Source organism: Oncorhynchus keta, chromosome 35 (genome assembly GCF_023373465.1).
Source record: "Oncorhynchus keta strain PuntledgeMale-10-30-2019 chromosome 35, Oket_V2, whole genome shotgun sequence".
Classification (NCBI taxonomy): domain Eukaryota; kingdom Metazoa; phylum Chordata; class Actinopteri; order Salmoniformes; family Salmonidae; genus Oncorhynchus; species Oncorhynchus keta.
In genome coordinates, this window is record NC_068455.1 from 45,684,786 (window position 1) to 45,702,987 (window position 18,202).

Below are 18,202 nucleotides of genomic sequence, written 5' to 3' on the forward strand. Positions count from 1 at the left end.
TGTAGGCGAAATAGCCCCGTTTGTTCTTCACGTTTGGCTGAGAAATCACCCAGAAATTGCAGTCACGAAAACACCAAAAAAATATTCCAAATTAGCTCCATAATAATCAACAGAAACATGGCAAACGTTGTTTATAATCAATCCTCAAGGTGTTTTTCAAATATCTATTCGATAATATATCCACCGGGACAATTGGTTTTTCCGTAGGACCTCTGTATTTTACGCGAGAATCACTCTGGGAGCATCAGGTGACCAGTTGCGCAATGTAGCCGCTTACGGGTATTCTTCAACATAAATGCGTAAAACTACGTCACAATGCTGTAGACACCTTGGGGAATACAGAGAAAGAGTAATCTGGTTGATAGCCCATTCACTGCTCAATAGGGACACATTGGAACGCAGCGCTTTCAAAACATGAAGCACTTCCGGATTGATTTTTCTCAGGCTTTCGCCTGCAATATCAGTTCTGTTATACTCACAGACAATATTTTTACAGTTTTGGAAACTTTTGTGTTTTCTATCCTAATCTGTCAATTATATGCATATTCTAGCATCTTGTCCTGACAAAATATCCCGTTTACTAAAATGAAAATACTGCCCCCTAGTCACAAAAGGTTAATGTTGTAAATTACTATTGTAGCCGCAAACTGGCTCTAACCAGAATAGAAAGAGGAGTGACAGGCCTCGGTGCACAATTGAGCAAGAGGACAAGTACATTAGAGTGTCTAGTTTGAGAAACAGGCGCCTCTCACAAGTCCTGAACTGGCAGCTTCATTAAATAGTACCTGCACAACACCAGTCTCAATCTCTTTTTTTGTTGTTGAATTATACCCCTTTTGCCCACCACAGGAGTTGCTGGTGCGCGATGAGACAAGGACATCCCTAACCCGGACGACGCTAGGCCAATTGTGCGTCGCCCCACGGACCTGGCGCGAACCCAGGGACTCTGATGGCACAGCTGGCGCTGCAGTACAGCGCCCTTCACCACTGCACCACCCGGGAGGCCACCAGTCTCAATATCAACAGACTCCAGGATGCTGGCCTTGTAGGCAGAGTTCCTCTGTCCAGTGTCTGGAGTTCTTTTGCCCATCTTAATTTTTTATTTTTATTGGTCAGTCAAGATATGGCTTTTTCTTTGCAGATCTGGCAAAAGAACACAGACACTGGACAGAGGAACTCCGCCGTTGTAAGAGATCTTCAGTTTCTTGGCAATTTCTCGCATGGAACAGCCTTCATTTCTCAGAACAAGAATAGACTGAAAAGTTTCAGAAGAAAAAGTCAGTTTCTGGCAATTTTGAGCCTGTAATCGAAACCATAAATGATGATGCTCCAGATACTCAACTAGTCTAAAGACAGTTTTATTGCTTCTTTAATCAGAACAGTTTTCAACTGTGCTAACATAATTGCAAAAGGTTTTTCTAATGATCAATTAGTCTTTTAAAATGATAAAATTCTCACAGGAATGACGGTTGCTGATAATGTGCCCCTGTGCACCTATGTATATATATTCCATTAAATATTCCACTAAACATCAGCTGTTTCCAGCTACAATAGTAATTTACAACATTAACAATGTCTACACTGCGGTCCAACTCATCCCAAACCGTCTCAATTGGGTTGAGGTCGGGTGATTGTGGAGGCCAGGTCATCTGATGCAGCACTCCATCACTCTCCTTCTTGGTCAAATAGCCCTTACACAGCCTGGAGGTGTGTTGGGTCATTGTCTTGTTGAAAAGCCAATGATAGTCCCACTAAGCACAAACATTTTCATCTGGATCTTCGCAACTAGCTAACCGCAATCCCGGGTGACCACTCCTGGCTAGCGTTTCCATCCCGGAGCAAGCACAAAAAAAAAATATATATAATACAAAAAAAAAAGTTGGCTTGGCTAATCATGCTGTCATTCCAAAATTCTGCCTTCTCCCCAGATCCTGATTGAATAGCTATTCCACTTTTCATTTTCCCTTCCACATCAGACAAAGTAATGAATTTTCACAAGTAATTTTCAATAACGCAATTTTCATAAAAAATATTATTAGGCCTCCTCTGAATGCATTGAAGGTATTCCACTGTGTGCGATAACAATTTGAAACATTTATAGGAGCAATGTTTTGAGCTTATTGCGCAGCATGTCAAACCATACAGGTAAGAATATTATGTTTGCTGCCATACATTTTCTTACTGGTGACCTCAGCAGGAATCGAACCCACTACACTGACGTTACAAGTGCAAAGCTCTACCAACTGATCATACAGGACCACATCCATTCAGCAGTACACTCCCTATGTTCAACACTCTCTCCATCTTTATCATCTATCCCGCTATCTTCAAATCTTCACTCCATTAAAGTACCAATGATTTATATTCATCCATCCCTGTGCCCTCCCCTCCATCCATCCATCCATCCCGCTCTCTCACCTTGTCTGTTTCTTGGGACCACCATCTCCTCCTCCCCCTGTGCCTCCCAATGAGGCCTCCTTGCCCTTTTCTCCCTTTGGCTGCTTCTTCCCCCCTCCTCCTCCTCCTGCCTGTTTCTCAGACTTGTTCTCTCGGTCCTTGCGGTTCTTGTCCTCTCTGCTCGAGGCTCCAGTGGCAGCCACAGGTTTGTAGTCCTCTCCGGTGAGGGCCTTGTACTGAGTCTTCAGGGCCAGCAGCTGCTTCACGGCACAGTCCACCTGGTCCTGGTGGCATTTTATATTGCGTTATGAGGTCTGCCTGTGGCATTTCATCAATCTACTAGCAATTAGGGTTATCCCTAAATCACAATATAAAGACTTAAATCTGATTAATAATTGTTGTTATTATTTATAGTTAGCTATACTAGGTACCTGCACCAAAACTCCAGTATTCCTCATCTGAATAGCTTCTCGTCAACACGTTTTGAGCATTTTTGGTCAAAGGTTTGCAAAGTGAAACGAAATCCCACTTACCTTAGGAGCCTTCTCTGATTTCAGCTTCCTCACTAGCTCCCCCTTTTGGACAACCTGGGTGAAGAGTGCCTGAGGGGAGGAACCAGACTGGTCCTGGGGGGCGGGGCTAGCCTGAACAGGGGCAGGGCTGACAGCTGGGGCCACGCCTGGTTTGTAGTCCTGGCCAGTCGCCTGCTTGTACTCTGCTTTGAGTGACAGCAGCTGCTTGACAGCTGTGTCCAACTGGTCCTGAGGGGAAGGGGACAAAGATAAAAGGGTTCATGTCACTTTCTTTTAAACTACCAAAAATGAATTAATAAAGCTGTTCATATTATAAAATAAAGAATTTTGCCGATAGAAATGTTGCAATAGAACAGGCATGATGTCCATTCAATATTTTATGAAGCATTTTATCCCACGCGTGCCTAATGTATGTCAACCTATCATCCCTTCCTGTTGGTCTTACCTTGGGGGCCTTCTCGGTCTTTAGCTTCCTCACCAGGTCACCCTGCTGAGTCACGCGCTCATAGATGCCTGAGCCAGAAGTGGCTGTGGGAGCTGGGTTACTCTGGACTGGGGCATGAGCAGGGGCTAGGGCAGCTCCGGGCTTGTAGTCGTGACCTGTCACCTGTTTGTACTCTGCCTTCAAGGCTAAGAGCTCCTTCAAGGCAGCATCAACCTGGTCCTTTGTGGAGCGATTGATCAAATACAGAGGTTAGGGAGAAGAAATCAGGGATGAAGGAGCTAAAAATGTATAGAGCAGTTATGAACAGTTGAAGCAAATACAGAGATAATACAGAAATAACAGGCTCCCGAGTGGTGCAGCAGTCGAAGGCACAGCATCTCAGTGCTAGAGGCGTCACTACAAACCCTGGTTTGATCCCGGGCTGTATCACAACCGGCCGCAATCGGGGGTCCTATAGGGCGGCGCACAATTGACTCAGCGTCGTCCCAGTTAGGGGAGAGTTTGGCCGGGGTAGGCCGTCATTGTAAAATAAGAATTTGTTCTTAACGGACTTGCCCAGTTAAATAAAGGTTAAATAAAAAAATAGGAGTGACGAGTCTATTACAACCTCATAATAATATCCAATACCTGCGGGGTTAAAGTAAAGCGTTTAGTGAACACTTCTCCTCCTTACCTTGGGTGCTTTCTCAGATTTAAGCTTCCTAACAGTGTCTCCCTGTTTGGTCACACTTTCATATAGGCCTGAGGGAGAGGAGGATGAGGCAGTGGGGGCATTCTTGGCTGGGGCAGCATCAGGAGGGATCATCCCTGGATTGTACTCTTGTCCTGTGATCTGTTTGAACTCAGCTTTGAAAGCCAGCAGCTGTTTGACTGCAGCATCAACCTGGTCCTGGAGAGAACACGAGAGAGAGAGAGAGTATAAAATAAATGTATCATATATTTTCGGCAGGAAAACCTCAAAACAAATTAACACATTTGCAATGTTCTACTTGGAGGAACTACAATTGTGGCGGCTATTTCACCTCAGGATTCTAAATCTAATGTAATCAATTAAAAACAAGCCAACAGTAAACATGTCGTCCCCCACGATTTATGCAGCCCCCCTGGACAATTATTTAAACTGAAATTGCGTGGATCAATGAGAGAGAAAAAAGTGTTTTTCCTCTCGTTGGAAATCAAAACTTGATAGCTCACAATAGGGTTGGGCGATTTTTGGCCAATTGTGACAAAGTACCCATAAAACAAATGTGATACATCGTTATCCCCCCCCATTGCTTTTAACATTGTGCGCGCGCGCCCTCCCCCCCTCCCTAAAAAGGACCGCTAGCAACAGGAGGGACGAGAGGAATCATGACAAAATATATATATTTTGTAGCCAGATCTTTTTTAGTTGCTCTGTTGGGAGATGTGGCGCTAAGGAGGTGTGCGTTATGTGAAGTTATAAATCGATACACAAGTAACATAGAATCGGACTACACCGGCTGTGACGCTAATCGAGGCAAACATTGAACCATGCATTAGACGAGATGCATTAGACGGTTCCGGACAACTGTGTGGTCTCACTCTCCGTAGCCGATGTAAGTAAGACCTTTAAACAGGTTACCATTCACAAGCCCGTAGGGCCATATGGATTACCAGGATGCGTACTCAGCGCATGCGCTGACCAGCTAGCAAGGGTCTTCACTGACATTGTAAACTGCTCACTGGCCCAGTCTGTAATACCTACATGTAATATAGCAGCTTTGCTTGAAACTTGTCTTACTGAAACATGGTTGGATGATGATGCTATGCAAGTAGTACTCAGTGGATTTTCCATGCAACGGCAGGAAAGGACAGCAGAGGCAGGAAAGAACTGAAGCGGCAGTCGAAAGGAGGTGGAGTGTATTTTCATAAATAACAACTGACGTGCTGCTTCCAGTGTGAAGAAGATCTCAAGCTTGTGCTCACCTGATATTGAATACCCCATTGTAAACTCTCGTTTGTAATTATCACCGCTGTCTACGTCCCTCCACAAGCCAACACCACCCTGGCACTCAAATACATTTGAATGGGGCCATAAAGAAACAAGAAACGGCTCACCCAGAAGCAGTGTTTCTGGTGGGCAGAGACTAACAAGGGGAGACTGTAAATTGTCCTACCTTACTTCCTCCAACACGTATCCTACGCCACTAGGGCCACTAACACTCTAGACCCGTCCCTTTTCCTCCCTTCGGCACCTCTGACCATACCGCCATTCTTCTGCTTCCGGGTTACAAACAAAAGCTCAAACAGGAAGTTCCAGTGATGCAATCAATAAGGAAGTGGTCAGATGAAGCAAGACTGTTTGTTAGTACAGACTGGGATGTTTCGGGATTCAACCAATAGCATAGAGGAGTTCCCACAACAGTCACGGTCTTCATCAGTAAGTGCATATACAATGTTGTCTCCAAAGTGACTATAAGAAGGTATACAAACCATGAATTATAGGCAATATCTTCACTGGCATAAAGAATAGAGCTACTGCTACATGGACGAATACAAGAAAGCCTGCCACGACCGCCGACGAGACATGAAAAAGGACAATATAGGAGGAAGGCGGAATCCTATTACACCTGCTCAGACGCTCGCCATATGTGGCAGGGCTTGCTGACCATAACGGATAACAAAGGGATACAGTCAAGCAGAACTCCCAAATGAGCTAAATGCCTTTTATGCCTTGCTCGAAAGCATATTTTTTCCCCAGATGACAGTGTGATCTCACTCTCCGTGGCTGATGTGGGCAAAACATTTAAGCCGGTTTGCAATCACAAGGCCAAGCCGGGCCAGACGGAATACCAGGGTGCGTTCTCAAAGCATGCACAGAACCGCTGTCGTCACAGATATTTGCAATCTCCCCTTGTACTAGTCTGTCATCACAACATGTTTCAAGCTGACCATCATTGTCCCCGTTCCCAAGAGCTCAACGGTAACCTGCCAAAATGAATATCGATTGTAGGACTCACATCTGTAATTATGAAGTGATTTGAAAGGCTGTTCATGACACACCATCATCCCAGACCCAATGCAAGAAGGAAAATAACTGAGAATGCTGTTCATAGACTACAGCTCAGCGTTCAACACCAGTCCATCCCCTCCAAGCTCATCACAAAGCTTAGGGACCCTGGGCTGAACAGCTCCCTCTGCAACTGGATCCTGGACTTCCTGATGGGCCGGCACCACGTGGTGAGGTTAGGCACCAACACCGTCACACTGATCCTCAACACTGGGGCCCCTCAGGGTGTGTGCTTAGTCCCCTCCTGTGTTCACCCAAGGCTTGGCCACGCACGACTCCAACACCATCATCAAGTTCTGACAACAGGACGGTTGTAGGCCTGACCACCAGTGGTGATGAGTCAGCCTACACGGAGGTCAGAGCCTTAGCAGTGTGGTGCCAGGGCAACAACCTCTCCCTCAAGGTCAGTTAGTGCAAGGAGCTGATCGTGGACTACAGGAAAAGAGGGGAGCGCACGCCCCCATCCAAATTGATGGGGCTGTTGTGGAGCGAGTCGAGAGTTTAAAAGTTCCTTGTCGTCCACATCACTGAAGGCTCTAACATGGTCCACACAGTTGTGAAGAGGGCACAGCAGTGCCTCTTCCCCATCTGGATGCTGAAAAGATTTGGCATGGGCCCTTGGATCCTCAAAAAGTTGTACAGCTGCACCAGAGCATCTTGACTGGCTGCATCATGAGTTGGTATGGCAAATAAATCGCCATTAACCGCAAAGTGCTACAGAGGTTGGTGCGTACAGCCCAGTACATCACTGAGGCTGAGCTCCCTGCCTTCCAGGATCTCTATATCAGGCGGTGACAGAGGAAGGCCTGAGAAATTGCCAAAGACTGCAGCCTCCCTAACCATAGACTGTTCACTCTGCTACCCTCCAGCAAATGGTACCAGAGCATCGCCTCTCGGACCAACAGGATCCGAGAGAGTTTCTACCCCCAAGCCATAAATAAAACTGCTAAATAGTATTTTTATACCTTATCCTAAGTTGAGGGTTTTTCATTTAGTTTGTCTTTTATAACCCCTTACGAGTGGCTTTGCCACCCCTTCTTGTTTTGGTTGTCCATGTGATTGTGAGCAACATATTGAGTTTGTCTTGTGGGAACGTAACAATACAAAGTGTTATGTTTGGGGCAAATCCAATACAACACATTACTGAGTACCACCTCTCCATATTACCAAGCATAATGGTGTTTCATTCAAAGACGAACGAAGCTAAGTACAGAGAGATCCTTGATGAAAACCTGCTCAGGAGTGCTAAGGACCTCAGACTGGGGCGAAGGTTTTACCTTCCAACAGGACAACGATCCTAAGCACACAACCAAAACAACTGAGGAGTGGCTTCGGGACAAGTCTCTGAATGTCCTTGAGCGGCCCAGCCAGAGCCAGGACTTAAACCTGATCGAACAACTCTGGAGAGACCTGAAAATAGCTGTGTAGCGACGCTCCGCATCCAATCAGTGTAATTCAGAACATTCTGGATCTATGGCAAGAAGCATCATTCACTAAAGTTTTGTCCTAATCAGGCCAGTGGGTGATATCAAGATATCACATGTAACTAACATGCGTAGTAACAGACAGACAAATTCCAAAAATGTACAGTAGCTACAAATCTGGATTTTTTTTTACCACAAAGATACAATAGCATTTCATGTCAGTTTTTTAGGGGTGTTACTGCACCAAATGATAAACAACAGAAATATAGACTCAAACCTTGGGAGCCTTCTCGGATTTAAGCTTCCTCACTAACTCCCCCTGCTGGGTGACGCAAGAAAAGGGGCAGGAGGCGGAGTCAGAAGAAGGGGATGCTGCCTTCTGAGGGGCAGAGCTAGCGGGCAGGCCCATGCCTGGTTTGTAGTCCTGGCCAGTCAGATGCTTGAACTGGGCCTTGAGTGAGAGCAGCTCCTTCACCGCTTTGTCCACCTCCTCCTTAGGGGCCTTGGTGGTTTTCAAATCGCGCACCTTCTCGCCTTGAGCCACAATGCAGGAGAAAACGGTGCTGGCGTCGCTAGCGGTAGAGGGGGCTGGGGCAGAGACCGGGGCGGTTTTGCACTTGGCTGTGGAGGCAGGCTAAGAGGAGAGGAGACAAGGAGTTAGAATACAGGCTCAAGTTGTTTTTTTGTCTTATTTCTTGCTTGTTTCACAATAAAAAATATTTTGCATCTTCAAAGTGGTAGGCATGTTGTGTAAATCAACTGATACAAACGCCCAAAAATACATTTTAATTCCCGGTTGTAAAATAGGAAAAATGCCAGGGGGGTGAATTATTTTGCAAGCCACTGTACAATAATCAAATCTACATTAATATATAAGAATACAGGGTGCATCTGAAAAATGTGAAGTGATACCAGCTCTATTTGACTAACAACTGCCTCTCCTATCTGCATTAATCAGAAAGATCATGACAGTTGATAGAATATTGTCTGGTGAGCATCAGCCATCCTATATCTTTGGACCAGTGCAGATGAAGGGGAGGAGAAAACTAGATGAAAGCACTTTAGATTATTGAGATGAGCCTGTAGTTAGTTCCTCTCTCCTTCCCTAATGCAGTGTAACTCTAGTATACGGGTAGGTAACAATACTCACTGTGGTGGCGGCCTGGCTCTTGCTCTTGGAGCCAGCGGTGGGCATCTCCTTGGTGTGGCCGTCGGGGATGTACAGCAGCACACAAGGACTCTCCTTACAGCTATAGGGACTGGGCCAAAACACCAGGGTAACATTACTCATGCTGGCACACTGGAACAATGTAGTAGGGCTTAATTTCACAGAGTCACTGTGATAACTATTTTGAAAAGGAGCATCCAACCACACCTGGGTTCAAATCTTATTTTGAATAATAATTTTCTTGATTGACCTGGACTAGAATTTGAGCCAGTAGCAGGGTGTTAGGGGCTAAAATTAAACAGTGGTTCTTAATTTCATGAGAACAAGACTTACGCTGAGATAGCTTGTTTTCAAGTGATCGGAAAATGTCAGCGGACTGGTCAATGTTAATCCCTAGTGAAAATTGGCACCAAGTCACCTGTCTGGATACTTGATTTCAACACGTTTTGTCCAATATCTCAAGATAGGGCTTTCATATTGTTATGATATTTTCAGGGCTGATGGAGATAAGAGTTGAGTCAAATAAAAGCAAAATGTATGAAAATAAATTGCAATATTATGCAAATGTTCAATCAATGAGGCAGTACGGTATACATAATTGCAATAATTTAAAACCAATAATTTAAGGTAGGGTAGTCATAACATTAAATCCGTTATGTTATGGGGTGAGGGCCCTGTCGGAGTGGTGCCAGGAAAATAACCTATCCCTCAACGTCAACAAAATGAAGGCGCTGATCGTGGACTTCAGGAAACAGCAGAGGGAACACACCCTTATCCACAACAACGGGACCGCAGTGGAGAAGGTGAAAAGCTTGAAGTTCCTCTGCGTACACATCACTGACAATCTTAAATGGTCCACCCACACTGACAGTGTTGTGAAGGGGGAACAGAGCCGCTTCAACCTCAGGAGGCTGAGGCCGTGGCCCCTAAGACCCTCACAAACCTTTACAGATGCACAATTGAGAGCATCCTGTCGGGCTGTATCACCACCCGATGTCACTCGAAGGCCAAAAAGATCATCAAGGATATCAACCACCTGAGCCACGGCCTGTTCACGCGGCCACCATCCAGAAGGTCAGGTCAGTACTGGTGCATCAAAGCTGGGACTGAAAGACTGAAAAACAGCTTTTATCTCAAGGCCTTCAGACTGTTAACTTCTTGGTGACAGGGGGCAGTATTTTCATGTCCAGATGAAATGCATGCCCGAATTCAACTGCCTGCTACTCATCCCCAGAAGATAAGATATGCATATTATTAGTAGATTTAGATAGAAAACGCTCAAGTGTCTAAAACTCTTTGAATCATGTCTGTGAGTATAACAGAACCTATTTAGCAGGCGAAACCCCGAGGACAAACCATTCAGATTTTTTTGAGGTCACTCTCTTTTCAATGGGTTTTCATTGGGAATCCAGATTTATAAGGGACCTTATTGCAGTTCCTGACTGGATGTCAACAGTCTTTAGAAATTGGTTGAGGTTATTCCTTTGTGTAATGAAGAAGTACGGCCATCTTGAACGAGGGTCACTTGAAGTGTACTGTTAGATAGAGGCGCGTGACCAGAAAGCATGCTTCGGTTTGTTTTCTTCCTGTATTGAACATAGATCATCCAGTCTTCAATTTTATTGATTATTTATGTGAAAAAATACCCAAAGTTGTATAACAAAAGTAGTTTACAGGTAACCTTTGAGATATTTTGTAGTCACGTTGAGCAAGTTGGAACCTGTGTTTTTCTGGATCAAACGCGCCAAATAAATGGACATTTTGGATATATATAGACAGAATTAATAGAACAAAAGGACCATTTGTGATGTTTATGGGACATATTAGAGTGCCAACAAAAGAAGCTCGTCAAAGGTAAGGCATGAATATATTTTTTATTTCTGCGTTTTGTGTCGCGCCTGCAGGGTTGAAATATGATTTCTCTTTGTTTACGGAGGTGCTATCCTCAGATAATAGCATCGTTTGCTATTCCCGAAAAGCCTTTTTGAAATCTGACATGTTGGCTGGATTCACAACAAGTGTAGCTTTAATTTGCTATCTTGCATGTGTGATTTAATGAAAGTTTCATTTTTATAGTAATTTATTTGAATTTGGCGCTCTGCATTTTCCCTGGCTTTTGTCCAGGTGGGACGCTAGCGTCCCACATATTCCAGAGAGGTTAAATAGCAATCACTTGCCAGCTACCACAGTTACTAAACGCTGCACATTAGAGGCTGCTGCCCTACATTCATAAACATGGAATGACTGCTCACTTTAATAATGTATACATACTGCTTTACTCATTTCATATGTATATACTGTATTCTAGTCAACTTTATAAATTGCAATGCCCGTACTGTGAGACACCTAAGATAGCGCTACAGGGAGGCAGGACAGACAGCTGATTGTCCTCACAGTGGCAGACCACGTGTAACAACACCTGCACAGGATCGGTACAGCCGAACATCACACCTGCAGGACAGGTACAGGATGGCAACAATAACTGCCCGAGTTACACCAGGAACGCACAATCCCTCCATCAATGCTCAGACTGTCCGCAATAGGCTGAGAGAGGCTGGACTGAGGGCTTGTAGACCTGTTGTAAGGCAGGTCTTCACCAGACATCACCGTAAAACGCCATCGGATCGGCGGGTGAGGGTTAGGGCCATTCCCCCCAGAAATGTCAGGGAACTTGCAGGTGCCTTGGTGGAAGAGTGGGCTAACATCTCACAGCAAGAACTGGCAAATCTGGTGTAGTCCATGATGAGGAGATGCACTGCAGTACTTAATGCAGCTGGTGGCCACACCAGATACTGACTTACTTTAGATTTTACCCCCCTTTTGTTCATGGACACATTATTCAATTCCTGTTAGTTACATGTCTTGTTCAGTTTATGTCTCAGTTGTTGAATCTTATACTCATAAAAATATCTACAAAAGTTAAGTTTGCTGAAAATAACCGCAGTTACAGTGAGGGGACGTTTCCTTTTTTTGCCAAGTTTAGCTTAAATCGCCATCAGGAAGTTGACAGCAAATTTTTGTCAGGGCATTAAGACCAGAAAAATTAAGCCCTCCCCACACACCAATGGGGGAGTTTCTCTCTCTCTCTCACAAATCAAATATCAGTATCTCGGTGCATTATTAATATGGTACTCAGTGCAGCAAGGGTGACTTATATGGTCATAAGTGTACAGTAACAGTGCAAACATGAGCAGTAGCAGCATTGGTAAAAGCTTTATATATACACTTTTTCACTTACTACATGATTCCATATGTGTTTTATCACAGCTGATGTCTTCACTATTATTCTACAATGTATAAGATAGTAAAAAGAAAAAAAAGTCCAAACTTGACTGGTACTGTGTGTGTGGTGTGTGTGTGTGTGTGTGTGTGTGTGTGTGTGTGTGTGTGTGTGTGTGTGTGTGTGTGTGTGTGTGTGTGTGTGTGTACACACACAGTTGACAGTTACACACACACACACACAGTACCAGTTCATGAGGTAGTCACCTGGAATGCATTTCAATTAACAGGTGTGCCTTGTTAAAGCATTTGAGCCAATCAGTTGTGTTGTGACAAGGTAGGGGTGGTATACAGAAGATAGCCCTCTTTGTTAAAAGACCAAGTCTATATTATGGCAAAAACAGCTCAAATAAGCAAAGATAAACGACAATCCATCATTACTTTAAGAAATGAAGGTCAGTCAATCTGGGAAATGTCAAGAACTTTGAAAGTTTCTTCAAGTGCACTCGCAAAAAACATCAAGTGCTGTGATGGAACAGGCTCTCATGAGGACCGCCACAGGAAAGGAAGACCCAGAGTTACCTCTGCTGCAGAGGATAAGTTCATTGGAGTTACCAGCCTCAGATTGCAGCCCAAATAAATGCTTCACAGAGTTCAAGTAACAGACACATCTCAACATCAACTGTTCAGAGAAGACTGTGTGAATTTGGCCTTCATGGTCAAATTGCTGCAAATAACCCACTACTAAAGGACACCAATAAGAAAGTAGAGAATTGCTTGGGCCAAGAAACAAGAGCATTCGACATTAGACCGGTGAAAATCGGTCCTTTGGTCCGATGAGTCCAAATTTAAGATGTTTGGTTCCAACCGCTGTGACTTTGTGAGAGGCAGAGTAGGTTAACGGATGATATCAGCATTTGTGGTTCCCACCGTGAAGCATGGAAGAGGTGGTGTGATGGTACTGTGCTGGTGACACGGTCAGTGATTTATTTACAATTCAAGGCACACTTAACCAGCATGACTGCCACAGCATTCTGCAGTGATACACCCTCCCGTATGGTTTGCGCTTGCTGAGACTATCCATTGTTTTTCAAAAAGGACAATGACCCCAAACACACCTCCAGGCTCTGAAGGGGTCTTTGACCAAGAAGGAGAGTGATGGAGTGCTGCATCAGATGACCTGGCCTCCACAATCACTCGACCTCAACCCAATTGAGATGAGGGATGAGTTGGACCGCAGAGTGAAAGAATAGCAGCCAACAAGTGCTCAGCATATTTATTTGATTTATTTAACCCTAATTTTACCAGGTAAATTGACTGAGAACACATTCTCAATTACAGCAACGACCTGAGGAATAGTAGTAGTATGTAGTAGTAGTATGTGGGAACTCCTTCAGGACTGTTGAAAAAAAAAAGCATTCTTCATGAAGCTCATTGAGAGAATGCCAAGTGTGTGCAAAGCTGCCATGAAGGCAAAGGGTGGCTACTTTGAAGAACCCAAAATATATTATGATTTGTGTAACTATTCTTCGGTTACTATAGGATTCCATATGTGTTATTTCGTAGTTTTGATGTCTTCACTATTATTCTACAATGTATAAAATCCCTTGAGTAGGTATGCCCAAACTGTTGACTGGTTCTGTACTGATATACAGGAAAATAAAGAAAATACAATAAATAACAGTGTACAGTGCCATATTCTTAAGCAATGAAGAATGTTTACACTATGGAGCAAGGGGACACCCTTGAACACGTACCAGGGGTGATAGAGTACATATAATTGGGATTAAATAATCTTGAACAAAAAGCAGGTTAACTATTTACCTATTATTAACAGTTAGGCTGTGCTGGTACTGAATACAACATAACTCAGAAGGATACTTAAGTCTAATAACATAGATTACTTCTAAGGTAGGCCTACACCTGAGTTGTGTTACATTGTAATGTTATATTTGCTGTTGATGAGAGGATAAACTACACCATTTCCATCAAATAGTTAGCCTAGGCTGAGACGAGATTGAGCTGCTTGCCTGCCACCTGCACAGCAAGATAGATGGGACACATTTTCAATTCACTGCTATTTCTGTTTTTATCAATTGTAGGTCTGTAGCTACTGAATTCTGGTAGTTTACACTTGAACAAATTAAACCATCAATCACAACATTTGCCGCTGGCACAATAGTGTTACCTCAGCAAACAGCGGCAAACAAAAACTCACTTGCACAGCTAACTAGCATTTCATCTTGAAAACGGGTGGTGACATGTGAATTTGGAGTCTAATTTCTCCTTATTTTTATTGGTCACACAATTTATGGCACTTCACATAAGTAAGGATAGTTTTAGGGGTATTCAGATACAAGACAAAGAGATAAAATGTTCACAATTGGCTGACGACACCAGAATTTGTTTTTGAAAGATCATAATGAAGTCAAGAAAGCTATTGAGTGTATGAATGCCTTCACACATGTATCAGGTTTATCTCTGAATATTAGGAAATGTAAATGATTTGCGTTGAAAAGATGCGACTGAAACTCAGTATGTAATATCCCTGTAAAAGATGTGATCACATATCTTGGTATTACAGTTAGCAAAGATCAGAAAGGGTCAACTTAAATTTCTCTCCAATTGTAGAGAAATTTGGAATGAGATTTAACTCCTGGTTATTAAGAGATCTTTCTTTATCTGGACGTGTACTTTTGTCAAAATCTGAAGGTCTGTCCAGATGAGTTTATACCTCCCTTGCCTCTGTCAGTAACTAAAATGGTTGATACTAAATTATTTAACTTCATGTGGAGGAATAAACCTCATTATTTTAGAAAAGCGGTAATATGTAGCACCCAAGGTGAGGGTGGGTTGAATGCTCTGGATTTTAAAACCTCTAATATAATATTTAAGATTAAATGGATACAAAACTATTTAAGAAATAAGGATTGCATCTGGAATATCATCCCTAATTTAATATTCCAACAAATTGGTGGTCTAGAATTCTTACTTAAATGCAACTTTGATATGGCTAAAATCCCTATTAAGCTTGCAAACTTTCATAAACAAGTACTTCTAACTTGAACCGCATGTACAAACACAATTCTTCCCCTCATAGGTAATACAATCTGGAATAATAAAGACATAAAATACAAAAACAGGTCTGTTTTTCCAGAACTGGTTTGACAACAACATTATTTGGGTTAAACAATTATTGAATAATGATGGACAACTATATTATCCAGAATGTATTAGAACACACAATGTTACATTCACTCCAGAGGAGTATCAAGTTGTTGTTAGAGCTGTCCCTAAAGGTGCTATTCTTCTTTTAGGAGAATATAACAGTACTCCAAGCGCAACTGTTGAGGATTTTGTAGCCTCAATACAACTAGAAGGAATTGACATTTTAAACTGTAAATGTAATAACATGTATATAAGGAAATTATGTCAATATGTTACCATTCCCTCTGCTTAAATGTACTGGAATGCAGCCCTAGGACAAGTGAACTGGAACAAAGTTTCGTTGTTATCTGGTACATTTTGCATATCTAATAAGGTGAAAGAAGTATCATACAAACTCATTCATAGAATCTACCCTGGAAAGACCTTTATTACACACAGATTTAAAATAGCTATTGATAACAAATGTGTATTTTGTGATTGTGACCCAGAGACTCTTGACCATTTATTTTGGGACTGCGCTTATGTCAGAAGATTTGTGTGAGTTAGAAGATTTTATTTTAAAAGACTCTGATATGTTTTATTTTGAACCAAATTATATGGACCCCGATTTAACTTTCATTGTTAACTTGTTCATCTTTCATGGAAGATTCTTTGTCCATAAAATGAGGTGGGCAGAGAACAAACCCCTCTTCACATTATTTAAGATATAATTTAAATATTATTTTGAAATGATCAGTAAACGTAAAAACAAAAAAGCAATACGCACCATAAAAGTATTTAACAAATTGAAATTGAATCTTGATATGTAATACCCCTGTCTGTTAGATTGATGTACTATTATTTGTATATTTCTGTTTTTTTTTGTATTTGTTGTTCATAATTTTAAAAAAAATATATATATATTTTTTTAAATCATTAACGTGAATTTGGAACAATCCCTGACAAGCCACACACCAAAATGCAGCTACGAAGCTCTACTTTGTAACCTCCTATGTTTTTCTATGTCTCTGAAAACATCTGTTGGACAGAAGCGAAGGAAAAACGTTTTACCCTCAGGACTTCCCCATACTTGTTGGCAATACAATGTCACGTCGATCTTACTCTGGTGAGGAATACTAATCTCGAATATGAAGACACCGATTTCACGTTTCCTAAAAAAGGCTGTCCCCCAGAATTGAATGTTCTTAGCACGTCACTTGCTTTACATTTGGGCTCATATTGTGTAAATATCATAACATACAGTATTGGGATATATATATCTTCCCCTTTTCCTCCCCAATTTCTTGATATCTAATTGGTAGTTAGTCTTGTCCCATTGCTACAACACCTGTACGGACTCGGGAGAGGTGCAGGTCGAGAGCTGTGTGTCCTCTGAAACACAACTCAACCAAGCCGCATTGCTTCCTGAAACACTGCTCGCTTAACCCGGAAGCCAGCCGCACCAATGTGTTGGAGGGAACACCGCCCAACTGGCAACGGTGTCAGCGTGCATGACATTTAGATATATATGGACGGAATTAATCGAACAAAAGGACCATTTGTGATGTTTATGGGACATATTGGAGTGCCAACAAAAGAAGCTCGTCAAAGGTAATGCATGTTTTATATTTTATTTCTGAGTTTTGTGTAGCGCCTGCAGGGTTGAAATATGCTATCCCCTTTGTTTTCTGCTGGTGCTATCATCAGATAACAGCTTCTTCTGCTTTTGCCGAAAAGTATTTTTAAAATCTGAGATGTTGCCTGGATTCACGAGGAGTGTAAGCTTTAATTGAGTATCTTACATGTGTGATTTAATGAAAGTTTGATTTTATATAAAAAACAAATTTTCATTTGCCACGCTGCATTTTCACTGTTTTTTGCCCAAGTGAGACGCAACTGTCCCGCCTATCCGTAATAAGTTAACAACTTCCACATTCATGTTCTCAAATGATTTATGTATTTTGAGACCACATTATTGACATGTAGTGAAAACTGATTTTATCACAGCTGTTTATTTTTTGTTTTTTAAATGTATTTCTCTCCTAGTGTCCAATGTTTGTCGAATCACCTAACACCCTACCAATAGAACAATCCCCAAACTTCAAACCCTGCCGTTCTGAGAGTCCAGGCAGCGTAAAGCAAATGCTCAAAGTATTTGAAATAGTATTTGAACCCAGGTCTGCATCCAACCATCCTTCGATCCATTAAACTCACCATTCACCCACGCATCCCTCCCAAAACTGGTAAAAATTCATGAAGACCTTGCAGAGGACAAACCTGATTGGCTCGTAGGGCTGGTCACAGATGTAGAAGCCCCGCCTTTGCAGCTGGATGATGTCACCCTTCTTCAGGTCCTTCAGACATGGGTCTCCCAGCATCTTCTCCTCCAGCTGAGAAAAAGCAAGGATGGGAGAGGGAAACCCTGTTCAGTCTTCAGGAAGACAAGTGATTCTTCATACTGGTCAATGATATCTGCTCTAATCATAATAATGATCTTTACTAACTACTTAAGCCCTACTTGTAACAGTTTAGCACACATCACATGCACACACTCCCTCATACATACCGCATAGACAACCAAACCACCCTCCCACATACACACCCACCTTGCTCTGTTTGTTGATGTATTCCTTGAAGTCGTCCTCCTTGCCCATGACGGGCTTGGTGATGAGGTGCTGGTAGTTGACACAGACTGTGGGCAGCAGGGGGGCGTGGGGGGTCTCGGCCAGCCATGTGATCTTGGTGGTCTTCTTGAAGTCCTTGTTTTCCAGGTTCAGCTTGCCCTCCAGGGAGGTGACCTTACCTCTGGGATCTCTGGATCACACAGCGATAGAGATA

At 42.8% G+C, this 18,202-nt stretch overlaps 1 protein-coding gene across 1 annotated transcript in view; it reads right to left on the minus strand.

The window, feature by feature from the left end:
- eprs1 (glutamyl-prolyl-tRNA synthetase 1) overlaps positions 1-18,202 on the minus strand; it is an 87,963-nt gene that overhangs the window by 13,596 nt on the left and 56,165 nt on the right. Inside the window, exons 15-22 of the mRNA XM_035752748.2 lie at positions 17,971-18,178; positions 17,642-17,754; positions 8,981-9,089; positions 8,108-8,464; positions 4,049-4,264; positions 3,376-3,594; positions 2,931-3,158; positions 2,419-2,681 (exon numbers count right to left, since the gene is read on the minus strand). Coding sequence (XP_035608641.1) covers positions 2,419-2,681; positions 2,931-3,158; positions 3,376-3,594; positions 4,049-4,264; positions 8,108-8,464; positions 8,981-9,089; positions 17,642-17,754; positions 17,971-18,178 — 1,713 coding nt within the window. The remainder of the gene's footprint in view (positions 1-2,418; positions 2,682-2,930; positions 3,159-3,375; positions 3,595-4,048; positions 4,265-8,107; positions 8,465-8,980; positions 9,090-17,641; positions 17,755-17,970; positions 18,179-18,202) is intronic.